This window comes from Furipterus horrens, unplaced genomic scaffold, assembly GCF_987537825.1.
Source record: "Furipterus horrens unplaced genomic scaffold, mFurHor1.1.pri manual_scaffold_8, whole genome shotgun sequence".
Lineage (NCBI taxonomy): Eukaryota > Metazoa > Chordata > Mammalia > Chiroptera > Furipteridae > Furipterus > Furipterus horrens.
Window position 1 is genome coordinate 106,158,931 of NW_028327178.1, and position 20,537 is coordinate 106,179,467.

Below are 20,537 nucleotides of genomic sequence, written 5' to 3' on the forward strand. Positions count from 1 at the left end.
TGCCTTTAGAGTTTCTTCACCCGTAACGCGGAGGCCATCATTCTGTGCTGGGAGACTTAAATCGGCTACATTTACGTAGAAACCCAAGTAAGTGGTGGCTCTCGGAAGAGACTGCCCATTAGTATCCACTCGCAGGGAAACCCCTTAAACATTGTGCTGTTTTTACAACTTAACCCTTTGAGGGCCAGGCGTAATTCAAAATTTGGATCAACATGAGAAAAAATTATATCAATATATAACCTGAAGTACAAAAAAAGCGAACAACATAAAATATGAATTGCTCCATTGTTATTTACATTTATAGCCATCAAAAAAAGAGTCACTGGGAGCGATGCTGGCACTTTTGGGAAACTTTGTCAGCGTGGCTCACAGCGCTGTGGACACTCCGAGGGTTAAAATTTATTATAATAATCCAGGCAGTCATAAAAATAGCATAATTTAGACAACCCATTCATCTTTACTGAAATCATAGATGTTGTATTCAGGTCTTCTGATGCTTCCCAATTGGCGATTCCATTTGTTTTGAAGATTCGCCTGCAGATTTGGGGCCAAACACAAAGAAACAAATCACGGTTTTATTTTAAACGTATGCGCGTGAGCGGGCAATGTTCCTCCACGGCAGTTCCCAGCGACAGGCTTGGCTGTTCTCCTTCTGTGCTCGCTAAGCTTTGCTCTGTTCGTGTGGCTGCTCCTCCCAGTTCAAGTTTCGTCTTCTCTGAGCTCCAGCCCCGCAGCCAGCGGAAAAGCAGACCAGGAGCTTCTCCCCCTTCTCCCCCATTCCTCTCTGCTAGGTTTGAGGAACTCAGGTTTCACTGTGGCCAACCTGAGCGTTTTCTCCTTCCAGTCATGGTGTTGGGGAAAGCCAGGCTGTGCACAGAGCGCTCTGGCCTGAGGGGTGTCCTTTCCCGGCTTTGGGAAGGGCGAGGCCCCAAGGCTGGGACAGCGGCTGTCTGGCACCAGGATCCGCGGTGTTTGACTGGGGAATATTCAGGAAAGAAATGTGTTTGTTCCCTTCGATCTGTCTCTGGCTGCCAGAGCCGCCGGCTGGCAGGTAAAAGAAATGGGGGGGGGGGGGCTGACAAGTCAGGTATTAAGAACATGAGAAGTAGGACCATCTCAGAATTGGAAACTTTCTTGCTGCAGACACGTGGTTTGATTAGAAACCAAGTGAGTATCTGGCAGAAACCAATTCTGTTGGTTACAAAAAAAAAAAAAAAAAAAAGAAAAACAACAAGAACTTGAAGACACAAAAAAGATGCCCAGGTGCTGGATACCTCCCAGGACTGCGCAGACATATTAAACCGTGTTTTCCAGAAATACCTGGAGCATCTCCGTCTTCCAGGATTAGCAGCTCTTCATACACATAATCTCCCAGAGAAAACAGTGAAACTTTATTATCAGAAAGCAGCCTTTTTTCTTTCTGTTTTTTTCTTTCTGAGTACCCGTGTGAAAGGCAAGTACAATTTCTCAGAGGTAGAGATGTTTGAAGATTAATTGCTTAACCACAAAAAAAGGAATGTCTATGAAATAATGGGATTTTATTTCTCGTGGACCATGTTTATTAAGACACAGCTTGCCTGGTCTTTTATTTTACTGAGAAGCGATTCCAAACAGTTGAGGTTTCTGTAGGGATATGATAAGGACGCTGAAATAACTGTACTCCCAGCAGAAAGGGCAATCTAGAGAGTCTCTTTCATTAAGCTTTCTCTCCAGAATTGAAAGTTGGAGGATCGTGCCTGAAAACAGGGATTTGGTCCCTGCACCGGACATGGGTGTGTTTTACCTGCGTCGCTGCGCTTCTGAGGCCAGTGGCAAACCTTGGGATATGGGATTCAGAATTGGTGTGCTCTCTGGGAGTCATGGCTTAGGAAGTTTATTTTATATTACCCCCCGACAAGTGTTAGCTCTCTTGTGGTCTGATGCATGTAGGTACATTTTGAGTGTATACACCTGTGCTTAGAATTTCATGAAGCTTCTTTGCTCTCGCCATTCCTCGGTGGTCCCCAAGAAAACGGCCCCTGGCTCGCTTCTTTTATGTGACCATACGCTGCCACTGTCATGGGAGCCACAGCCGGAACTCACGTCCAAGAGCAGACCTTTCACATGGGTGTCCTGACGTGGCGTGGGCTCCAGTCGTCTAAGGGGATGCTGTCCCCGAAGGGATTTTTGTTAGTTTTCCAGAATGGGAACTGGGACTAAAGTTGCTTTCCTAAGAACAAAATCAAACTCAATGCCATGGGAAGGTGGCGCTGAGCCGAAATTGATTATTTTTTTTCCAGAATGAGAGAGCATTTAAAAAAGACATTTAACCAAGTAGCCGAGGGATACAGGGGCACAGGTTGAGGCTGTAAGATGTGTAACGAGGTTCCGTGAGCCGTGTCTTCGTTCCGTTTGAAAACTTTTTGTTGCCTGCTCGCCATCCTTCAGTTCCTGTAATTAGAGGCCCTGACGGAGCTCACTGTCTACAGAGAGAGAATTAAACTATCATAGAGTGTAGTTTATGCATCATGGTGAAGGTCAAGGGGCCCTAGGTGTACAAAGAGGGGGCTCTGACCATTTAGTGATTATGGATGGAGTCCCTACAGGATGGCAAGCACCGTGAATGAGCTGAGAATGAAATAATGAATATAGACACACTTCCTTCGCTCACGGAGATTGCATTTGTGTAAGAGCATCTATCACTCATTAAATGTTCGTGTGCCAGGCATTGTTCTAGTGCTTTAAATGTAGTAACTCATTTGATCCTCTTGACAGTCCAGTGGGGTAGCTTCTCTTACAGTTATCCCATGATGTTCAGAGAGGTTAGTAACTTGCCCAAGGCCACACAGCGTGTATAATTGGAATCAACAGTTGGGCCCCGCGACAGGTTGGCTCCTAAGGCCGTGCCCCTGACTTCCGCTGCATAATGTATGCGTCTTTGTATGGTCTGCGTGTCTATTGGCACAGGGGTGACAGGAAGAAGGCTGTCCAGAAGGAGTCACAGGACACATGAAAGAAGCCACCAGGTGGGAAGGTATGAAGTAGGGAGGTTGCTCCACACAGAGGCAGGCATTACACCCAGGAGCAAGGGAAAGCGGGGGACTCTTGGTCTCAGCAAAGGAGGGCCCTTGTCGGTGGCTCTGTGTCTGGCTCGGCAGAAAGCCTCTCAGTCACAAGCAGACTTGAGTCTATGTGGACAGGGACAGCCGCTGTCACAGCCTTTGTTGCGCTTCTTTTCCTGCCGATTCCTCCTCCTCGTGCCCTTTCTCTGGCTTTTCATTTCTACCCAGGCTCAGGTTGGGGCCAGATCCCGGGAGGCTCCGAGACCGGCAGTCTGAGCGGCACTTCCTCAGGCTTGGTCTAGACCTCCTGGCTCAGCACCGATGGCTGTCACCTGCCCTGAATATCTTGTCCTGGGACTCGGGGCCTGTCCCCACTTGTTGGGATCTGTGTCAACCAGACCCTGAAGCATTCTATCGCAGTAACAGAAACGTCTGGTCATCTTGGTGTCTGGCTAGTGGGACACACACTAGGTTTTACTGCATTTTAAAATGTTTCCAGTGTCCGACAGACCTGACTCTGATCCGTTAGTCCTTTTATATCTGGGATAAAGGCTTTAATTTTGAGTAGGCTTTGCTTTATCCAACATCTTCTTGTTCTCCATTTGGACACTGTTGACATTTTGGGCCAGATGTTTCTTTGTCATGGGCGGGGGTGTATCCCGCGCTTTGGACGGTGTTTAGCAGCAACCCTGCCTTCTCACCGCTAGACGCTGATGGCAACATCCCAGTTGTGACAAGTAAATACTATCTCCAGGCATCACCCACCGCATGTCCCCTGGGGGCAAAGTTGCCTCTGGGTGAGAACCATTGATCTAACTGGGAGTAGTGTATGCGTTTTCTAACCTGTTATAATGAAATTAATATGAATAGTAATAGCAAAACAATAAAATGTGCAGTTAGGAAAGGCATATTTAAAGAATAAGATAATAATTGGCCCGTACGGAGCGCTTGCTGACTGCTGGGCACCTTCCACACAAACCTGTGTCGTAACCGCTCTTATGTTTCACGGATGAAAAAACTGGAACTCCAAAGGGAAGGTTATTTGCTCAAAGTCAGACTGGTGACATTTTTACTGACCTTGATTTTATCCCAGGCTTCCCATTGTTAGAGCTCAGGGACTACGTCTCTTAATATTAAGATAGGTGATGTAACAAATAATATTTTTCTTTTTGATCATTGTTTTTGATTTGATTTATTGCATGAGATAAATGACTACATTTTTTCCCCTCGAGACATGTCAAAATTAAAAGATGAACATTCTGTTTCTGGACTGATTTTGTCATTGCAGAGATCCCATGTCCCCCCAAATGCTGTTTTCAAGCAGCGATGCGTATGGACGGCGGCTGTATCATAATCTCTTGTTTGACAATGGTCTCATTTTTTTACTCTTCTGCTGAGGACTTTGTAGAGTCATTTCATTGCCAGGGATAAATCCAGTTCCTGAAGAGGAAATTCAAAAGGACATTGCCAGTCTGGTTGCTCCTGAGGATTTGCTTCTGTTTTGCCACTGGGGATAAGAGCTCAAGACGGGGATCTTGGTCTGGGAAGCAGACAGACCTGATTTCAAGTGTTGACTCCACAATATATTTGTTAATTAATGTGATGCATAATACGGGGTTGGCCCAAAACTTCGTTCGGTTTTCCATAAGCTGGATCTAGTAGCAGTGAGCACAGTTGTCTTTAACTCCATTCAAAACAATTTTGCTAGATTGTCTTGTGACAGCTGTCATATCAGCGTGCACTTAAAAAATATCATCAAAATTAGTGAATTTTTGTGTAGCCGTTTTAATATTGAAGATGGGAGAAAATATGCAACCTTTTCAGCATATTGTGCTTTGTTATTTCAACCAAGGTAAAAATGCAACTGAAATGCAAAAAATGATGTGTACAGTGTATGGAGAAGGTGCTGTAACTGATCAAATGTGTCGGAAGTGGTTTGCAAAGTTTTGTGCTAGAGATTTCTTGCTGGACGATGCTCCATGGTTGCGAAGAGCAGTTGAAGTTAATAGTGATCAAATCGAGGCATTAACTGAGAACAATCAATGTTATACCATGCAGGAGAGAGCCGACATATACACACTATCCAAATTAATAAAGTTATTGGTGAACATGAAAAACGTGTCTTTTATTTTATGGAAAAAGACCATGCAGAGATTTTGGCCAACCCAATAGTTATCATGTTGCCAGTGTTTAATTCCGCTCATCCTTCGATAAAACCAAAGGAAGTCAAAACGTCCCCCCAAACCAAAACCAAGCCAGCACCCGACCTTGCAGGTGCCGTTGCTTCCGCCTGTCTGCAGGACGAGAATGACTTTTGAAACTGTTTCTTTGCTGTCAATTGCCCACGAAGATCTGCCACTGTTTCCTCCTACCCTTGGAGCTAAAGAAGCCAGCTACCCAGAAATGCCAGTGGGTACCCACCAAAGTTCCCCCCCAAATCCCTTTTTTGGATGAACAGACTGGGACGCGAGGCAGCTTAGCAATGCATAAAACGACTGCTCTCCATCAGCCACGTCCCACCCCTGCCACCGTGTCTGTGAAGGCTGATGAGGGAGCCTAGACGTCCACCCCGTGAGACTCCGCAGTGAGTCACACGCTCCCCCCTCCCCTCTTAGGTGCCGGCCCTTGGCACTGCAAAGGAAACAGACAAAAGACAGACTCACAGGAGGAAAGGCGTACAAATGTCATCGATAATTTTACATTCATGGGGACGTCACAGGAGAGATGTGAAAATCCAAACGTTGGTGAGGGTCAGGGCCATGTATACTATTTTGACAAAGGGTAAAAAATTGGGGAGAGGGGACCGGACACAGGAGAAGGGATTGAGCTCCTGGGGGTGGTAGACTATGGGACGGTGACTAGCAAATGTATGTAGATCAGGGTTGCTCAGTGTGGTTTGTTACACAGACGCATCGTAGCGCCACCGCTGGCCTTCCCGGTGCGAGAGGAGGAAGCACCTTCACACGTGGACGTCTGTGCCGCACCGACCTGGTTGGTCTCTGCGACAGAGACGGTTAGGACTTTCTGGCTCTTGGGGTGACTCTGTCATTATGGAATTGCAGAAGGTGATGGATAAAAAATATAAAAGGAGGTGGCCCCGGGCACCCTTGAATCGTAACTTGTAGGCTGCGACCAGCCCCACTTACCAAAATAATGAGCTGGTTCAGAATCTATATTTCACGAAGTGAAAAAAAAATCATTTTAATGAGCAAACAACATGATTCCATGCCTATCATTTGCATGGTATACCTTTCATTTGCAAGGAAAGAAATGCTAATTTGAAGGTTTCACACTAGCAAGATACATTTTAAATTCACTGCAGGAAAAAAAAAATACCAGAAAAATAAAACAGGATAATTAATCATAAAATAAAAATTTTATAAAGATGATTAAAAATACGTAAAATCCCCCACAGGCAAGATATTGGCTATGTCAGACTTTTGCTAATGGTGGAGTAAATTAGGACAGCCTTTCTGGAGGCAGAATTATGCCTACCCTTTGACCTGGAAATATTAATTCTAGGAACTCCCCCCCCCCCCGAGGAAATAATTAAGGAACTATGCAAACATATGGGAATAGGGTTCTTCAGCATAAAATCTGGAAACACTCAATGCTGCTGGGGACTGGTTTAATTAAGCATGGCATACCTGCACACGGCCAATTGCCATCATTAAAAACGATGTTGGTAAATCACAGCTATACCATAGAAAATGCTATATTAGTAAATCACTAAGTATAAAACGTAGGCTATCCCAGCTTTGGAGTGTTTCTACTGCATTACAGACGCTCACTCAGCAGATACGGCTCAGCTGCTCCCACAAAGATTGTGAGCTGTCGGGACCCTGCCGCCCCTGCCCTCGTTCACACACACACGGATACACCCACACTTGCACACTCAGAGGGGAAAATATCTGCGCTCGGACTGGAAAGCTATGCATTCTCCAACACACACTTCCAAGGTGCTCCGCCTCTGAGTGGTAGGAGAGACCCTCAACTCTAGATCGTTAACTCATCAAAATGCAAGATGCTTCTCGTCTGTCCGTAAGGCAAGTTCTCCGTCCCTTTCAGAGGAGGTTCCCTTGACTTCGCTCCCCCACCGTGGGACACCTCCTTCACTGTGCAGACTTCACAGAGGACCCTTTGAACTGCTTATACGACTCTGCTTTGTTCTCTCATTGAAAGAATGAGTGAAGTAGTATCTCTAACATGTTCATTTTACAGCTTCAGGTCACGCTTTTACCTGCTTTTCAAAAGTATCTTCGAACACCAAGCATCAGTCCCTGAATCCCGTGTTTTTCACCATCCAATGAAGCCCGAAGCATCTTCTCTCCTTCCCTGGGCACCGCCAGCTCATCTAAGTCCCCGTCCCCTAAACCGCAGGCAATTTCCCTGCTTTCGCTCTGGCCACCTGTCAGCCCATGGCCTGCAGTCCCTGGGGGGGTGACCTGTGAAGTCTGACCACACCGGTCTGCGCTTTAAAACATTTCTGTGGCTGCCTTTTGCCTTGATGGTGAAAACCAGCGCCCTGAGAAGACAGTCCAGGACCGGCAAGAACTTGTCCCCACCGTCTTAGCCTTACTGCACTGCTCTCCTCATTATATATGCCTGCCTTATAAATACACCAACAGGCGTTGTTTAGTGATGATCAAACAGTACGCTATGATGCAAAATTCTTATGGAATCAGTGTCTGTCAAGAACTGTTCTAGCTACTGTGGGGGCTGAAAAAATAATACATTTCCTCCCACCGTCTACGTTCTTCTGGCTGGGCTAATTGTCACATTGACAGAGATTCACAGGAGAAAATCAAATTTTAATATGTGTGCCAGGAAGTGCCCACACAAGTGTGTGTGTATGTGTGGATCTTACAGAGCACAGGTAGTATGTGGTATGCTCTTTAGTACCATGCACGGACGGACGAAACCCAGGTATTCTGAGGCTAAATAGGGGTGCTCCGCTCTGAGAGAAGTCCTCGGAGGGAAGGCGGCCTCTGAGCAAAGACCCGAAAGAGACGAAGAGACGAGGGGTGAGTGGGGTGGATATGCGGGGGGCAGAGGGCGACAGGCAGAAGAAACGACGCACGGGCCTGGACTTAGAACCCTGCCTGGCTTGCAGGACCATCCATAAGGAGGCCAGCGGGGGCCAGAGAATTCAGGGGTGGTGGTGGGGGATCAGATTGGGGTCTTCTGGGTCTCCTTGGAAACACTTGGCCTTTTTCTCTGAATGACATGGGACATGATAGGAGGGTTTGTTTGTTTGTTTAATTTTTGATTTATTTATTGTTCTTCTATTACAGTTGTCCCGTTTCCCCCCCATGGCTCCCCCCACCCCACACACCCCCTCTCCCACAGTCAGTCCCCACCCCCTTGTCCATGTCCATGGGTCTGTTATACTAGTGCCTTGACTAGACCCTTCCCCTTCTTCTCCTCCCTCTCCCCCTCCCCCTTGGTCACTGTCAGTCTGCTCCTCTGGTTCAATCTTGCTTGTTTGTGTTGTTGAGATGAAGAGTTTTGAATGGATATAATACAGGGTTGGGCAAGAGTTGGTTTACATTGTGTGTGAAACACTTCATGCTTATATTATTATATATTAATCATTGTGTTATTGTCCACACAAACCAGTGCAAGTCTTCTTTTGCCCCACCCTGCATAGTCCAATTTATATTACGGAGCCGGTAGGGATCTAAAGGCACAGAGACTGGTCAGGACAATGACGATTTGGGCCAGGGTGGGAGTGGGGGAGGGGATGAGACGTGGGCAGAACTCGGATATATTTTGAAGGGAGAGCCAATTGCTCCGTCCATGAGATTGGACGTAGGGATAAGAGGGAGGAACGTGTCAGGATGCCGGCAAGGTTTTTAGCTCGAGGAAGTGGAAGGAAGGCGTTCCCACGAACTGAGCAAGCCTTGAGGGGGACGGGGCTTGCAGGAAGGCTGTGCAGTTGGGGGGCGGATACACTGAGCTTGCCTGCCTGTTACACATCTTGTTGGCAGCCGTCCGTCTCGAGAGACGATGGTGTAGCTTCTTAAGAGTCTATCTGCACCGCCGAGAATGGCTGTGCAGTCCAACTCGGGAGTGACACGGTATCTGTCTCCTCCCGTGTTGAATCGACATCTTGCGATGACGCTGGAGTGTCCTCTCCAGTGAAGCTGAAGCTACAGAGCCTGGGCAGGGTGATATGGGGGGTCTGCTGTTGCCCAAGCAGCAGACCCCCCCTCTCTTCGCAGCTGAAGGGTCCAAGGGAAAGACGGAGTCAATACAGCTTGGCTTCAGGTGCGCCGCAGGAGTTGCCGGTGTTGACTACAACGTCAAACCGCCTTAGGGACTCCGGCTCCGGATTTTCTGTCGGGGTTTACTCCCTTAGCCTTTCCCCTGAAGAGGTATGCCGCAAGGCAACGGAGGTTTTTTGGAATCAGAGTTTTCCTTCTCTGATGTGCCCTGACTGGAAGATCGAACCAGCGACACTTAGCTTGCCGGCCGACGCTCAATCCACTGAGCCAAACCAGCCAGATGTTACACATCTAAGCTTACAGAAACATTAGGTCAAGCATAACGATTATGCAGGTATGTATGGATGAGCCTGTATACACATCTGACCCTTGGGCAATGCAGGGGTTAGGGATGCCAAAGCCCCGCACAATGGGAAATCTGCACACAACTTTTCACTCCCTCAAAAGGAGCCTTTCTGTTAACATAAAGAGCTGATTAACACATCCTTTGTATGCCGTAGGTGTTATATACTGCAGTCTCACAGCAAAGTAAGCTAGAGAAAAGAAAATACTATCAAAAGAAGATCATAAGGAAAATACATTTACAGTATTTACTGGAAAACATCAGCTTATAAGGGGACCCACGCAGTTCAAACCTGCGACATCCAACGGTCAACCGTACAGGAGTTTATCGGACTTTTAAAGCGAATTAATAGTGCTATGTTCCCGATAGGGCTGTTGTCAGGATGGGATGAATCAGTGTATTTAAAGAGCCTGCATTGCTTGGGAAGCGCTCCACGGTGGTTGGCAGCTTATACTGACAGGCTAGGTGGTGATCTGCATGCCAAAAAGGATAACACACATTTTGATTCCTTCATCCACTCATTCGTGTGGCAAATATTTACCGAGTATCTAGTATGTCCTCGGTCCTGCTCCAAGCGCTGAAGAGGCGGCAATGCGCCCAGCCCAGTCCCCAGATTCACTGTCTCGTGCGCGGAGACAGGCAAATAACTCTCCAGGCCCTGGCACAATGCCCGGCGTGCGGAGAGAATGATTATGGGCACACGTATGGAACACTGTCATTTGGTCGCATGCACTCAATCAGTCTTTGGTGCAATTAAAAAAGAAACTATCTTCCTGTAGCTTCCAAAGGGACCCTGGAAGCCGCCTTTGAGTGATCACGGAACTAAAATCACCAACATGCAGCGGCAGTTCCATCGCCTGGCCCTGTGTAATCTGACCCCTGCCTACTGGTCAGGCCTCTTCTCCCACCCGTGCCAGCTTCGCTCCTGACCCACCAGCCTCCAGTACACTGCACTCTTCTCTGATGAGGATGAAAGAATTTGCGGGAACCCTCTCCCCGCTGCTGTTCCCAGGGCTGTCTCCTTTCCGTCCTTCAGGTCTCAGGCAAACCTCTATCGGTTGGCTATGGTTACATTACAAATCGCTCCGGAGCTCGGCAGCTTCCCACAACCGCCGTTGGTCCCATCCCATGATGGCGACCATCCGTGAGGCGGTTCTGCAGATCTGGCCTGGCCTCCTCCATCATGGCTGGGCAAGCAAGGCGCGGTCATGTGGAGTGAGCCGGGGGTGGCTCAGCTCTGCCCCGCGTGGTCTTGGATTCTCCAGCAGGTTAGCTGGGGCTTATTCTCACGGGGCAAGCAGGAGTCAGAGAGAGGAAGTAGGGATCGCTGATATCCGTGGGGGCCCTTCATGACTGCTTTGGGGGGCAGGGTCCTGTCTCTGAGTGTCATCTCCGCTGACACCCCAGTGTGGGTGGTCTCCTTACCATTGGGAGACGGTGGAAATCCTGACTCTCTACTCGGCCTCCTCGGACAGCACCCCAGCCAGAAAAGGAGGGGGTACCTCATCACGGCTGGGCGAGGATGCAGGTCCAGCCTCCCCACGTGCTCTCCTGACACCGTGCTGCGGAGGGCTAGTGACCGACTGGCAGGGACGAGAGTCCCGGCTCCCGACTTGCTCTCCGCAGACACCACCTTGATGGAGGGGAAGGAGAAACGTGAAGGAGGAACGCGGGCAGGTGGAGGGGGCATCTCTCCCCGGGTTCTCCTTGGTGAAGGTGCCCTCCCCGTTTACATCCACGTGGCATCCTTCTGTGCCCTTCTCTGTGGCTGTTGGCCTCAGAAAGCAGCAGAGTAACCCTGAGACCCTGGCCAGCATCGATCGCCAAGGTGCGGCTGGCTGTTCCTGGGTAAGTCACTGGTCAGCCCCAGGGAGTGGGCGGCCCGCGCCCGCAGAGGGGCCGGTAGCCAGACCTGACTTGACTGCAGTCGTAAGTCATAAGAACGAGAGGCTGAAGGTTCGAGGGGCGAGGGAGGCCACGCAGAACTGAGCCGCTGCAGGAGATGCTTCCAACGCAGTGAGCAACGTTTGGGTTTCTGGACATCAGTGAAGGGTACTGAATACCTCGTCACTGAAGGACAGAGAGTGTGGAAAGCTTTTAAATGCAAGCACTTCTTTTCTGCAGATTGCTGAAATACCATGGAGTCCTGGACGAGGGTCTCAGAAATCCTTCATTAAAAACTATCTCTGGCCCTGGCTGGTGTGGCTCAGTGGACTGAGTGCCGGCCTGCAAACCAAAGGGTCTCGGGCTCGATTCCCGGTCAGGGCACACGCCTGGGCTGTGGGCCAGGTCCCCGGCTGGGGGTGAGTGAGAGGCAACAACACATGGATGTTTCCCTCCCTCTTTCTCCCTCCCTTCCCCTCTCTCTAAAAATAAGTAAATAAAATCTTAAAAAAACAAAGCAAAACGAAAACTCTCTCTGTAGTTGAGCACTTGGTGCCAGTGAACTAAAAATCACAAATACAGCCCTGGCTTAGCTGTACGGAGCATCATCTGCACACCAAGAGGCTGTGATCCCCATTCAGGGCATATATTGAGGTTGTGGGTTCGATCCCCAGTCCGGGCAAGTGCAAGAGACAACTGATCAGTGTTTCTCTCTCACACTGATGTTCTCTCTCTCTGTGTCTTCCTTCTTCTCTCTCTCAAATTAATAAACATATCCTCATATCCTCGGGTGAGGAGTGAAAAAAAAAAATCACAAATGCAAATGTCACATGGAAGTAGCTCGGCTGTAAAGTTGTCCAGATGACAGAGCGTATGGTTACAACTAAATGTGTCTCTTTTTAGAGTATGCGAAGCGTGAAAATACACTTCCTACAGGCCCCTCGATCCTCAGCGTGCATTTGTGCGTCCCTAAGAGTCCAGCTTTTCTGGGGAAATCCTGGGGTGATGGGTAAGAGCTTTTTCTCCCGAGTCAGGCAATTCGAGATTGAGACCCTGGCTCATTTCTACGAGCTTCATGCCCTTGAGGCAGACTTAGTGCAGAACCTCCCTGCAGCTTTATTTTCTCATTGTAAAACGGGGCGGGGGTGGGGGAGGGGGAGGCAGGAAAGGGGAATAATAGCACCTGCCCCCGAGGCTTGTTGGGAGGGTTCACTGAGACAAGGCACCCGGCAGGCTCCGCCTTCTGCCCCAGCACCTTAGCCCAGGCTAGGTGTTGATATTAACATCCTGGATGAGGAGATCTGATTTGTTGAGGAGATCGAGTGAATGCAAGGTTAGGGCAGGAGCAATGAGGCTCCCCCATCTTTAGGGGAGAAGGCTCAGGAAAGAAAAGCTGGTGGGATTACAGAAAGGGGATGCTGGCCAAACGGAAACCAGTCCTAATATCCCTTTCTCCCCAGTGCACCTCGACTTCCCTGGATAAGGTAACTATCAAAAGCTCATTATATCCAAGGGCAGAGATGGGATTCTAAATCTCTGCCTGTGAATGTGTTTCAAGAGAGTCTCTGCGTTTCTGGTAGAGCCGTGATTCCTGACAGTGGGCAGGGCGACCTGGAAGGGGTGGTGGGGGGGTGGGGGGGGTGGGGGCTACAAAGGCATCGGGTCAACATTTTAATATAATTTGACCGAAGTAAAATTTTGGCGTGTGGAGAGATGTGGAACATATAGGGATTTTCACCTGGGGCACATTTCTTCCTTTTTTTCCCCCCAGGAGGGATGTGTTCAAACTGATTTTTATGTTCATCAAAAGGTGACCTGAGCCCTGGCTGGGTACCTCTGTGGATTAGAGCACCGGCCTGGTACGCCAAGGTTGCGGGTTCGATACCTGGTCAGGGCACATATAAGAATCAACTGTGATGCACAAATAAGTGGAACAGCACATCGATGCCTCTCTCTCTCATCCTTCCTCTCTCTGTAAAAGTAATAAAAACAAACAAAAAAGGTGACCTGAGTTTAAGCAGTTGGGAAATGCTAGACCCCAGGTTGGTACATGGTGGCGTGTGGTCCGTGTCTGGCCCACTGCCTGGTTTTTAAATAAAGTTTTATTGGAAGACAGCCACACCCTTCCCCCACACGTATATTCTATAGCTGCTTTCGTGAATGAGTTTAGTCATTGCCACAAAGCACCTATGCCATCAGAGACTCAAATATTTACTTTCTGGCTCTTGAATGAAAAAGTTTCCTGACCATTGCAATAGATCAAAAGACTTAAATGGTCACATCTCCCTTAACTTTTCTCTTTTCCTACATAGAGGCAGTATATAATTTTCTTTTAACGGGGATTTTGTGATTATAACTTGCTCTCTGTTCTCTTCATGATGGTCTACGCACCCTCCAGGAGTTTAATTTGTGACTCGGTTGTTCAGGACGTTGCGATAGACTGGTGATAAAATCAGGAACTCTAAACAAATTCTTCATGGTTTCAGCTGCTTTCTGGAACTGGAAGTCTTGGCGAACTCACCAGAACATTCTTTGTTAGGAAAGAAGTTAGTACAGGTGTCAGACATTTGAAACCAGAGCTAAGCAATGATTAAGGATATCGAGATTTAAAGAAAGGGAAGACAGTGAAAAAATAGTCACAGTATTTAAGGGTCGGGGACGATTGAAGGCTGAAAGTGAGGTATAATAAAACCAGCACCATCGGTAACAAAATACCCACTGACGACCGTTTTTAGGTAACTACCGAATCTGGTGTGTATCCATTCAGGTGGTCCTAACGGTGTGACGAGCTTATCTAGTTTAGCTTCCAGGATGGCTTGTATGGATCGATTTATCCAAATCTGGGACTTTGAAGATATGCCTAAAGCCTCATGTTCTTGAAACGTGCCATCGAAGCTTAGTGGGCATTCATCTTTAGCGGTGGTTCTTACTTTGCTATTTGGCAGTGCCTGGAGACACCTGTCCCCTGAAGGTGGGGGAGCTTAGTCCTGGGATCAGGTGGTAGAGGGCCATGTTGCCACTATACCTCCTGCAGGGCACAGGACAGCTCCCCACTGCAGAAAACTATCTTGCCTACAATGTCAGTAGTGCCAAGACCGAGGAAACCCTGCTGCGTCGGAGGTGAGATTTCTCACCATGAAAATTATTTTGTCATCAAATTCTCTACCAGTGTATTCATCATTGGATGGCCTATTCTTCATGGCCAGTGAAACTCCTCTTTCCTATTGTGGGGAAGGTAGACGTTTCCTCTCTTCAATTAAAAATTTAGTTAAAATGTCTATGCAAAGAAAATTGTAAGTTAAAAATAGTATAGATGGTATGCAGCTACGTTGTTGAAAATATGAAGGAGATCGTTGAATGGACGGGTTTTCAGAAAAGTGCTGTCCTAGGCTATTACGTGAGTGGCGTTATTCTCATACGGTCTTCCTTTTCACGTTTTAACATGTCAAGTGTTAATCCAGCTGTTGTGCACACATTCCCATGGTCACAGTCCTGAGTCCTCCTGTTTCATTTTCCCTAAACAATGCTAAACAATATTTTGGCTAGGTTTTTAATCCTTTTATGCGACGTGGCTTTTCTCATGTTCTCGGGACAGAAAATGCATGACAGTAGAACTTGGGAGTTTCCGGAGCAGATTCGAGTTTCGCCTTCGACGTGCCTCTCAAACTCAAGACAGCCCCTCGCACCGCCGCTGAGGCCGATTGCTGGAAAGCGCACCCCTCAGAGGCCCTCATTCGGGAGCGAGCGTTGGGGGGGGGGGGCTCTGCGTGGGCGGTCCCAGCGGGAAGCGCTGTGGTGTCTGAGCATCGCCATGAATATTTATGAGCTGGCTTGCAAATGACAAACCAGAATAATTGGGGAAGGAGGGCAAGAGCAAATGTGTCTGGCTGCACCCCAAGAGGCCCCGATTCGGGGGACCTTGGCTGAGCTCTAGGAATATGCACACTGAACAATGACTCTGAGTGATGTGGGACCGCCTCTGCGCGCCAACCAGATGTTTTCTTCTGTTCTGTGGCGACTCCCGAGCTGACAGTTACACGCAATGTCGCGCGTGAGTTTGTATGACAGTATGTTTGCCATTATTTGATGGTCACGTTGTGCTTCCCCTCCTGCTATTTAATAACAACGAAAGAAAAACAAGAACACGAGAAACAAAAATCCCCTAAACTGAGCAGAGATGGCTTAGAGGGGAATCATTAGACATGCTGAAGTTGAGGAATCTTCAGCTTGCGTTCAACAGCCTTTGGACGCAAGCCAGATCAATACCGGTGCAATTGTGACAAAAATGAACAGAAACAGAAGAAGTTAGACGTGCCGTCATTCAAGATTGAGTTTGGAAGTTGAGGCACACGTGGCAAATTTAAACGATCTAATTCAGTGGCAATACATTTTTTCAGTAGCGGCGAATTTCTTGCAGGCCTTCGACACGCTCAATATCTAAGCACATTTTCTGGGGTGTGCGCAAAGCAAAGTGGTTGCCAATAATAGAAGACAGCGATAAACCTATTTTCTACCCCTTTTATTTGAACAGCCAGAGTGACAGTCATTCCCGCTGTAATTACAGTGATCTGGTGGCTGTCACATTGGAAGGGAGCCGGGTGTCTTCTGTGTTATTCAGACATAAGTGAGGTGTTGGTAAGACTTCTGTGTGGCTGCCGGAGCTCTGAGAACGTTCATCTTCACGGCTGAATCTCCATCCTGAAAGGGATGTTTGCACCGGTGCTTCTTGTACCTTGTCTTCTTCAGGTTCCTTGGCCTCGTGGTTAATTAGCCTGCAGTCTGATAGTAGAATCAGTAGGGCTGGTGACAAGTGTAGATGACCGTCATTTGATTAGGTGGTCATTTTAAGATGTTGAGTGAATATCTCTCCATTTTTCTATTTAAAAATTTTAAGTGCTTCATTTGGAAATAATTGTAGATTCACATTCAGTTATAAGAAATATCACACATAGATTCTATACCTTTCCCCAGTTTTCCTAGTGATGACATTTTCGAAATAACAATGCCATATTATAACCACGACATTGGCATTAATACAGTCAAGATTCAAGACAGGTCCATCACCGTAAGGGTTGCCCGAGTGACCCTTTTATAGACACACCCTTGTGCCCAACCCCCACCGCTGACGACCATTAGTCTTTTCTATAGTTTTGCTATTTCAAGAATGCTTTAAATGCAGTTATACAGTGTGTAAACTTTTGGGTTTGGTCCCCCCACCCCACCCCCACTCAGCATAACTCTCTGAAGGTTCATTCAAATTATTGAGGGATTAAGTGTTTGTTTGTTTATATAGCTGAGTCCTATTGCGCGATAAGGATGATTGTTTAACCAGATACCCACTGAAGGACATGTGGGTTGTTTCTAGTTTTGTGCTGATACTGTAACAGAATCCGTGGGCTGCTCCGATTGAAACAGAACCCCCGGCTGTTCAGTTATGAGGGGCCTGATTGCCCGCTGCCAGAGCATAACTCTCAATACCAGAGTTTGGTGAAAAGAAAGAATTGTTTATTTAATTGTTACATAGATTTAGATTATTTGCGGATTTCTGCTGTTAAGTCTTTTCTTCAAAACACCCACAAACACACAGTTCTGCCTCCCTCTACCAAACCAGGCTAGTTTTAGAAAAGTCAGAGATACAGTCTTCCTACTTTCCAGACACAGTTTAGTTTTACCAGCAGCTCCCAATCAGTCATTCGATCCCGATTGGGGAGGTTTTGCCTGTGTTGTGGTGCCCCTCCAGCTCTTAATGCAGAACCGCGTGGAGTTCCCAGCCTCCTTGTAAACCGCATGGAGTTCTCCTAGTCAATATGTCTGCTACCTATTTTTAAATCCCTGACTGCGTCCTGTGACGCAGTGGGCATGGTAACCAGTTCTGACCATTCACAGAATCTTTGTGTGTGCTCTTTTTGCACCATTCCCTGGTCCAAAACCCTTCCCATCTTCTTGGGGCCTTGGAAGAACCAAAGCCATTTGCGTAACAAAGCCACTAGCCACTAGCCATAGGCACGTGAAGGCGTCTTAAAAGCTGTTTCCTTTCCCCTTTCCCCAACCCGCAGGCTCTGGGGATTTTTGGAGACACCCCCCCCACCCCCATTCTGTAACAATACAAATAAGGCTGGTCTGAACATTCTTGTTCAAATTTATTTTGTTGTAAGTTTGCATTTCTCTGGGGTTGATGCCACTGAGTGCAACTGCTGGTCCTATGTTGCTTATTGGGCTTTTAAAGAAATCGCCAGGCTGTTTCTGAGAAGCTGGACCAATTTATGGGGCCACCTTCCTGCGCATGCCTGGCAGCCTTTGGTGGTATTATGCTTCTTATTGTGATTTATTTGAGTCAATCCGATTGGTGTGTAATGATATCTCATTGTGGTTTTAATGAACATTGACCTGAAATCTAACGACACTGACCATCTTCCCACGCGCTACTCAGTCATCTGTGTATCCTTGTCGCTGAAATGTCTGTTCAGGTCTGTTGTTGTCTGCTCTGTAATTGGATTGTTTCTTTACTGTGGAGATTTGAGAGGGCCTTGCATATTCTAGATACAAATCCTTTGTCTGATAATGTGGTCTGCAAATATTTTCTCCCAGTCTGTAGCTGGTCTTTTCATCCTCTTAACAGGGCGTTTCACGTAGCAGGAGTTTCAAGTTTCAATGAGGTATAATTTGGCAAGTTTTCTTCTATGGACTGTGCTTTCGGTGTGAAGTGTGAGATGGTCTTCATTCAGACCGCCATCCCGAACAGTTTCTCCTTTTGTTCCTGAAAGTTTGATAGTTTTGCTTGAGAGTGAAGTCCATTTTGAGTTAATTTTTGTGTCAGACAGGTGTTTTAGGGTAAAGTGTTTGCTTTTCCCTCACGGATGTTTATTGTTCCCACATCATTTGTTTAAAAGCCTGCTCTTTCTCTCCATTTAATTCCTTTTCCATTTTTGTTTCCATGGTGTAGCCCTCAATAAGTCAATGACTGTGCAAGATGAAAGCCGAAAGAATTGATTTTATTCACTATATTATTTTACTGGTACCTCTGGATATTTAAGAATTGACATAGAGAGGCTGTCTTTCCTCGGACTTTAGAACATATCGGACCCATGGTTCTCATATTTAATGGCATCTGAAATCAGAGCATGTGCCATGATGCCTATATTATTTGAAATAGTTGAGATTTTTATCTTTGGGACTTTTTGTCAAATAGTCCTACTGATAGTGTAATCAAAACAGGAAGAAATTTGCCTTCAAATACTTTTATTCTAATTTCAGTACTTGTCAGAATGACATGATACACTCACGTGGAAACAATTTTGGTTTTAAAATGTTATTTTCCCAAGGCACCACCCCGTTTACGGCTTCTGAATATCTCACAGGTGAGAACACCAGAAGGAGAACATTTAGATGCAGATGTCATTACACTGTCTCTGAGCGAGGAGTGACTGAGCTCAGTCTTCGTCCTCTGTTGCAGATTTATCAGCGATGCTGGTTAGTATTCAAGAAAGCCTCCAGCAAAGGTCCCAAGAGACTGGAGAAATTTTCCGACGAACGAGCGGCCTATTTTAGGTGTTACCATAAGGTAAGACTCCACTGCTCTCGCTTTCCAGAAAGCTGTTCGCAACGCAGGTAGGTAACCCGAGGTCATTAAGTCTGGAAACCTGTCTTGGTTCTGTGACCAAGGTGCAGGTCATTCTTTCCCCAAGCACACAACGTCTCTAAAATAATGTCTGCTTGCTAATTGTTTAAAATAATTGTCTAACCTTAAGTCCTGGTGGTGGTTTCCTACTATTTGTTGTTACTTTCCAATCTCCAGTGTAAGAATTTACCATGTTGTTCTGTAAATTTTCAACATGCATAGTAGACGGTACTTTGAACATCAGAGCTCCCTGAAGCTCAGCAGGGGAGCTCGTGGAATCTAGCCTGGTGCCTGATGCAGAACAGACCCTCATTCAGAGCTTGTGGGGAGAGGAGACTGGGGTTGGGGTGGGTGGGAGGAAGCTGGGAAGTGGGTGATTGGTGGAGAAGGAGGAAGTACCATCCACTAGTTTATTTCTTCAAGTTCGGTGACTAAATTTCATTCAGATTTCCATTTTTCTTAGTAGTAGTAGTAATAGGAGTAGCAGCAGTAGTAATAGAGGTGGTAGCAGTGAGAGTTCCTGACTAAAAATAGGAATCGTGTGTTACCAGTCATCATTCAGGAGTAGAAAGTTCAGGTGAATGCAAGGTGTGCTTATTGCTTGGATTCATAAATCAGGTACCGCTTTCCCTCTACATGGCAATGTTTTCCATGGTCCTTGGTATTGGGCAGCCCATGAATTTTCTATTTTCAGGACAGTGTGGAAAAGCGCCTGGGTAACACTTCCCTTCCCCAAGGTTCTGGCTATCTCTCTATTGGGAAAATACTACCCTTTTGACTATGGAGGGACCACGCTTATTTTTATGATAGAACATTTTAATTGTTTTGGTTTTCCATGTTGAAGATTCTCATCCTCATTTGGTGAGAAGTTACCAGGGGGCCACTGGCCATTTCTGTGAAACCAGTAGATCTAGGAGCACAGAACCTTGGCTAAGTGAGGGAAAGCGGGTGATCTCTCCTTTTGCGCAAAATCTCCAAAAGTGGTGGCTTTGCAGCATCTTATAAAGGATTCATGTTGACATCTTGGTTTATACACTAAATTACTATGGTAATTTTTTATAGCAGCCTGAACAGACTCTTGCTCTGGCTGGTCCTTGTGTGTGGCACTTCCTTGTTTGGGTAAAATTCAACATACATCCAGGAATATCTTAATTCTTCACAGTCCCCCATACCTACCTTTCCGAGTGAAGAAATAAAAAGAAATAGGCTGTGCTGTGCCTACAGACCTATACGTACCTCAGAGAAGAAAGAGGACAAGCAGGAAATACTTTACAGAAGCTCCCCAAATCCAGGCCATCAGCAAATGGTGTGGGCCCTGTGTACAACAAACATGGAGACTGCACACGCTTCTCACACCCGTTGCTGCCTCTGCTATGGTCCAAGCCCCCGTATCGCCCGATTCCCGGCCCTCTAGACTCTGTCCC

General features: G+C 47.0%; 1 protein-coding gene across 2 annotated transcripts in view; it reads left to right on the forward strand.

The window, feature by feature from the left end:
* The window catches only part of DOK5 (docking protein 5), a 121,180-nt gene that overhangs the window by 41,688 nt on the left and 58,955 nt on the right, over window positions 1-20,537 (forward strand). Inside the window, exon 2 of one of the 2 annotated variants that reach the window (XM_090285327.1) lies at window positions 18,949-19,056. The exons of the other annotated variant lie outside the window; for it this stretch is intronic. Coding sequence (XP_090141453.1) covers window positions 18,949-19,056 — 108 coding nt within the window. The remainder of the gene's footprint in view (window positions 1-18,948; window positions 19,057-20,537) is intronic. 2 annotated transcript variants of the gene reach the window in all.